This window comes from Prorops nasuta, unplaced genomic scaffold, assembly GCF_024137725.1.
Source record: "Prorops nasuta isolate Cenicafe-Biocafe unplaced genomic scaffold, Cenicafe_Pnas_1.2 PNAS00355, whole genome shotgun sequence".
Taxonomy (NCBI): domain Eukaryota; kingdom Metazoa; phylum Arthropoda; class Insecta; order Hymenoptera; family Bethylidae; genus Prorops; species Prorops nasuta.
In genome coordinates this window covers 15,087-21,289 of record NW_027117151.1, presented here as the reverse complement: position 1 = coordinate 21,289, position 6,203 = coordinate 15,087, and the positions used below count along the sequence as shown (strand labels likewise).

The window sequence follows — 6,203 nt, the reverse complement described above, 5'->3', positions numbered from 1 at the left end:
ACGGGGCCGAATTTCTATATTGATACAATATCATTTCACAGCGAAAGATATCTATACAATATACATTTTAACATTTATTTTTTTCTAAACGAGTGAAATTTACAAGTGACCATATATGACGAAATGAAAGAGAAAATGCTCGTAAAATAATTATCTACAATAAGTTATAAGTGAGCATATATATATATATATATTTGTATATAATTATAAAAATTTACATACAGATTTTTAACAATATAAAATAAGCGAGGAATAATAATATATTTTTCGCGTCGTCGTTTATTTTATATCATAAGTCTGAAAAGGTGTAAGTTCTCTTTTGCGTTTTTAAAGATATTTGTGAATTTTTACATACGCGCGGTGCAATATTTCCTTTCTAATTCTCTCTCTCTCTCTCTCTCTCTCTCCTCTCTCTCTCTCTCTCCTCTCATCCTCCTCTCTCTCTCTCTCTCTCCCACTCCCACACTCCTTCCTTCCTTCCTCTTCTTCTCAAACTGTGTGCTTTAATAGAAAAATGTAAATTATCCAGTGCCAAGTTCCATCGTTTCGATTAAAAAACTTCATTTACAAATCATTCGACTCTTTCGAAACGCGAAAAAGCAAAACTTTTATGATTCAGCAAATTGTTGGGGAAAGCATGAAAAATGAATTTCTAGGTGATTGCTCGACGTAACGCTTTAATCGAGCTGACGACAATTATTGTAGACGAATTTAATTTATTGGATCGATACTATATTAAGCACTGCACGAATTTTATCTCAATGTTCTCTCCAGGCAGATTTATCCATAGATAATATATATATATATATATATATATATATATATATTACATTTATAATACTACGTACACATATACCCTATTATCTATATTATTATATAATGTATTATATATATGCATTTTTGCCAATTCGTCCAGACAATATTTAAGCATCAAACGTCACTGTATCATATCGTACTATTTATTGTTGCCGCGAGGAGCATGAAGAAATTTGATTTTTAAGATATCATTCGTCTTTCTGTGTATGTGTGTGCGCGAGCACGCGCGCGCGCGCGCGTGTGTGTGTGTGTGTGTGTGTTTGGTTGAGTGAAATGAGTGCGTTCATGCGTTGTACAAGATGTACCACTTGAATTGTCTTTGAAAGAAATTTACTCTTACCTACAAAACTCTGTGTTGCAGATATTAATTTTTTGTTTTCAAATTTGTGGATAATTTTGTCAAAAAGGTCACATTGAAATGTTTTATATATTTATATATAGCTATATAAAAATATATGTTTCTTCCTTCGATAAGAAAAATTTATCAATTGACGTCAAAAGACCGATTTCTCGTGACGATTCAAGTGATATATATATATATATTATAATGTATACGCGCGAGTATATTATTTATATACAAGATTATAAATCAACGAGTAGTAGAGAGGAAGGTCGATGGTTCGAATGCCATATTAGATGTACGTTTTGCACATTCCAAAAGAGAACTGCATATTCCTATGTCACACGAAAGCTAGATTAAACCGTGCACTATAATGTTGTTATCACTCTTAATATTATTATTGAATATTTTATTTTGCCGTAGCTTTAATGCCACGTTAGTACAATTCTTGTCATTTCCGGGTCGAGCGTTCTGACCCTGCAACAAGGCGTAACACGCAAATATTGCAAAAAGTCGCTCAACTCTTTTATTATTTATAAAGAAAAATCGAGGGTAGAGAATTTTACTAGCGTAGGAGGATTTTCTTCTTTTTTTTCTCTCGTCTCTCTTTCTCTTCCTTTTTCCATAATGACTGCCAATCGAACCTACGAAAGTTTACGACCACGTGCAATATATATTTTAATATATTATTCAGCGTCTTCCCCTTTAACGGTGGCAGCATAATTTAAGAATTACCTCTTGGATTAACCGCATGGCGCCTTCTTAAATCATTATTTGCGAGACAATATTGCATAATTTTATATAAAAACACACAATGCAATTTCATCAATTCATTTCGAGTTTTCAATAAACGAGCTGGGCCTCTGCACGCCTTTTCTTTAGCGTAAATCTCGTATTCTTCTTTGAGTATCATCCTCTATTCTCTATCCATACTGTCGCTGCTCTATTTACATCTGTAATGATAATTATTTTCGTCTAATATAATTAAAATATTTCTATGTAAAGTTCAATAAATTATTCGTGAATCATTAAGCTTTTCTTCATTACACTATATGTGTTTGATCAAATTGCATTTACCAAAACTATAGCTTAGTACAAAGTATTTCTGTTTTCTTATTTTCGAAATCTCGTATATTTCAATTCAGAAAATGCGCTTAAATAATTTACTTTTGAGGGTTACTGTTAGATGGCAGGTAAAGATGTAAAGAATGGACTTTTCCCCGACTTTTCCGTTACACTCGTTCAAAAGCAGCTGATGCACGAGGTGCACGAGCGAGAATCGTTCTATCAGTTTGTGGTTAGGTTACTTAGGTTGGACCGGTTGGACCCACAGCCACACATACTACGAATATATTCCTCTGCATACATGTATTAGAATTTCTCTTAAGGTAGTGACGTATATTCTAAATTATTTTCTAAGTGTTTTTTAAAGTGTCAGCGAGATTATAAATTGACAGGAGCTTTCGAGAACTTTTGTATATTTCCCTTTAAATAGTATTACAATGGACTGTGATGCAACAGTGATTAATATAGAGTAGCAAATAAAGTATTGTTTCAAATTTTGCAAACGCCTAGAGAATCTCTTCACTTGAATGGTCTACTGAAAAATGATTGCATAGAAGAAATCTTCAAAATTATGAAGCTCAAGAACACAACTTATTTATCACTACGTTCAAATAAATTAAATCATCTACCAAGTAATATTGGAGACAAAATTACTAATCTGGTGCATTTGGATCTATCCGAAAATCATTTAAGACATTTACCAAATTCTCTGGATTTATTAAAAAAGCTTAAAGTATTAATAATTAGTAACAACAATCTTTTTATCATACCTTCTGCAGTATGTCAGTTAACAAACTTACGAATACTAAAAGCTTCTAACAATCAAGTGAGCCATGTTTCATCAGACATTTCCAATTTGGTGAATCTCGAGTTGTTAGACCTCAGCAACAATTGTTTTTTCAAAATTGCCATCCCAAATGGAAAATTTAATAATTTAAAATATTTTTATATTCAAAAAACTCAACTGCTGAAAATGCCTTTGTGCATATCAAGGGGTATGAGAAGTCTAGAAACCCTAAATCTGTCGTATAATAAGAGCTTAGATATATCAGATGAACCTAAAAGTACAAATTTGAAAGTATTTTCTGCAAGAAAAAATGGACTGTGTCCAACGTTTCCAGGCTGGATATTTTCTTCGGTAATATATTAATCTTGAGGAGGTTGCGTTAGACTGTACATATTTTAAACATTTTCATTTATTAAATTATGTTTCTACTTCATCAATTAAAAATTTATCCATGATGCAGTGTCAGTTGTCCGATACAATCTTGGATAAACTTGTAGAAGTACTAGAAAATATTGAGAACTTGTCTATTGGCAACAGCAGAAGTTTTGTCAACAGAAACTCATTTTGGCATTTTCCAATAATAAATTTAAAAAATAATGAAAAGCTGAAAAAGCTGAATATTCAAGAAGCAAATATTTCTATTTTATCACCAGAGATAAGCAGATTTACAAATTTAAAGGAGCTAAATGTAAGTGGCAATTATATATCTTGGCTGCCAGATGAAGTATGCAATTTGCTACAGTTAAGATCACTAAATATAGATAGAAATAAAATATCCTATCTCCCACCAAACATTGGTAATTTATACATGCTAAAGGAATTAAAAGCCAGCCACAATTATTTGTCTCGATTACCAGATTCAGTAAAAGATCTAAGAAGTCTAAGATATATAGACCTGTATGGGGAATGAATTCCATGAATTTCCAGGACAAATTAAACATTTAAATTTATTAGGGTTAGATATCGATCAGAATCTTTTCCCAACTGATTCTTTTATGGTAAGGGCATATTATAATTAATCATTATCAAAAGTATATGAAATCAAATCTTTATTGCAAAAATCTTTAATAGATGACAGATATATCTTATGAAAAGTTAAGAATATCTTTAAGAGATCATTGGAAAAATGAAGATAAACTTACTGGTTTTCGTGTAAAATCTAACAAGGATTCCGAATCTTGTCAGAGCGATAGCTCGTCTCTTGGTAGCAAAAGTCCAACAGAATGCGTGATGTAAGTTCACTTTAAAATTGTATATATATCTATGCATACATGTATGGGATACGTATCTCTTATACACTAAATTTTCATTTTAGATTAGAGAATAATAAAATAATGGAAGACTGGGATGTTTCTAATGATTCAGCAAATGAATTTGATCCTAATGGTAACAAATAACTAATTAAACTTATTTTTTTAGTCTTTGCAATATTAATGGACCCTTTTTTTTCCTTCTTTTTCTAGAGAAGATAATTCCTAGATCCAAAAATGTATTAGCATCAATTAAGAGGATAAATCAACGACGATTTTGCCCTGCAGATTTCCATCCCGTGTCCACAACCAGAAAAATTCGACAAATGAGGCAAACTGGCAATTTAAAGTGTCAAATTAAGTTGGTGGAAGGTCAGTTTGACGATGCCTAGTTTCCTAAATACTTATAGGCATCTGAAGAATTTACTAGAGGATTAAAGTCAATTTGTGCCAGGATTAAGGGGGAAAAACTCCGGTAGGAAAATTCGTGATTATGATACCATTAGATATCAATTTTCCTACCAGGGAAACAATATTTTAAAATCTCTTCTTCATAATGCGTTCCTGACGTTAAATTATTTTCATCTAAATACAGTTAGATTGAAGAAATCAATGTCTAACTGTATAAAAAAATAGTCTAGAAAAAGTGGTTATTTAATAGAAACTGTTATAGTACAATTATTATTCGATTACTTAACCAACGATCAATCATGTTACCATTCCAGATTCTAACAGACGATGGTAAGCAAAAAGTTAGGTGTTATTTATTAAAATTAATCATCACAGCTAAGGCGCTTTATCAAACTGTTATCGCTTTCTATTGATTATATTTTTATATGTGTTTAATAAAAGAAGAAACGTTTTATAAAAATTTCCTCTTTATCGACAATGTCAATAATTTATCAGCAGCGGAGAAGGTAGTTTCCTTTGCGGTAAAGGAAAGACATTCAATGATCAGCTATTATGTACACGTGCATCATCAAAAATTGAAATGTAGGATCAGCATTACGTCCCCATATAAAATATGGCAGCAATCATTGGTTTAATCAAGCAAAATTGCCTCTTCATTTCCTATCGGTAAGAGCACCTCGTCCACACAACGTATATATATGAACGGAGGGACTACAAGACCGCTAGCGAGAAAATAAGACATCTAGCGTTCGAAACGTCAATTATCCTTCCTTAAAGTACGCGTACGAAGCATGGAAGTGAGGTGGACGCGCCGCGCGCGCGTGTATTTCACACACGAGCCATGTACCCACATCTTTGAGCAGTTATTTTAGATTTACGCAGAAATACATGCGTGGCAGCTTGGATAGTTTATGGGAATTAATTTAACGTTACATTATGAGTATCGAGTCGTAATATTTTACACGATGCAAGAGCGAATAAATTATCGACATTAGCTAGAAGGGATCGATGCAGCCATGAAAGACTTTCTACGTAATCGAATCCTGATAAGCACGGTTTACAGGACTATGTAATCGGTATTAAGTGCACGCAGGGTGGGAGACCGACCACACATGTAATCTCTTATTTTGGTAATGAAAAGATTAAGGGTGAGAACCTGACGATAGATAAACTGCAGTGCATGGGGGTGGAGGGTGGGGTCAGAAATCATTAGCCAGAAAATCGACCAGTCCTTTGGGATAGGAGGGACTGGGGGTCCCTACTCTCTACTAGGACATCCACAGTTCTAAATTGGATCCTCAGGATCCTTGTCCTTTCATTTTATATCATCTTTTGTCTCTCGCCCTTGCTAAACCTTACAAAGACCCTCTCCAAACATTAATCCGGATACGATTTTTCAGCTCCGGCACAAACAGTCTCTTCCTCCTCAAATTTCATCAATTCACCTGCTTTAATCCATTAACGACCCTTCCACCATTTTAACTCATCAAGATGCCCGACGCTACAGTTAACGAGAGTCCGAAATAGAAATTAT

The 6,203-nt window shown here is 33.2% G+C and overlaps 1 protein-coding gene across 1 annotated transcript; it reads left to right on the top strand.

Annotated features, from left to right (window-relative positions):
* Positions 1–3,194: 3,194 nt before the first annotated feature.
* LOC136785440 (uncharacterized) lies at positions 3,195–4,650 on the top strand. Its single transcript, XM_066746482.1, has 6 exons — positions 3,195–3,359; positions 3,469–3,870; positions 3,902–4,006; positions 4,080–4,240; positions 4,324–4,394; positions 4,472–4,650. The coding sequence occupies exons 1-6, from the start codon at positions 3,195–3,197 to the stop codon at positions 4,648–4,650; spliced, it is 1,083 nt and encodes a 360-aa protein (XP_066602579.1).
* The last annotated feature ends 1,553 nt before the right edge of the window (positions 4,651–6,203 follow it).

What these genes read in the sequence shown, in the direction of transcription:
- LOC136785440 (XM_066746482.1), top strand. Translation starts at nt 3,195, where the DNA reads ATGCCTTTGTGCATATCAAGGGGTATGAGAAGTCTAGAAACCCTAAAT. An exon ending in CAGGCTGGATATTTTCTTCG is followed by an intron (nt 3,360 to 3,468) that starts GTAATATATTAA and finishes TCCATGATGCAG; the next exon opens with TGTCAGTTGTCCGATACAAT. An exon ending in AGTCCAACAGAATGCGTGAT is followed by an intron (nt 4,241 to 4,323) that starts GTAAGTTCACTT and finishes TTTTCATTTTAG; the next exon opens with ATTAGAGAATAATAAAATAA.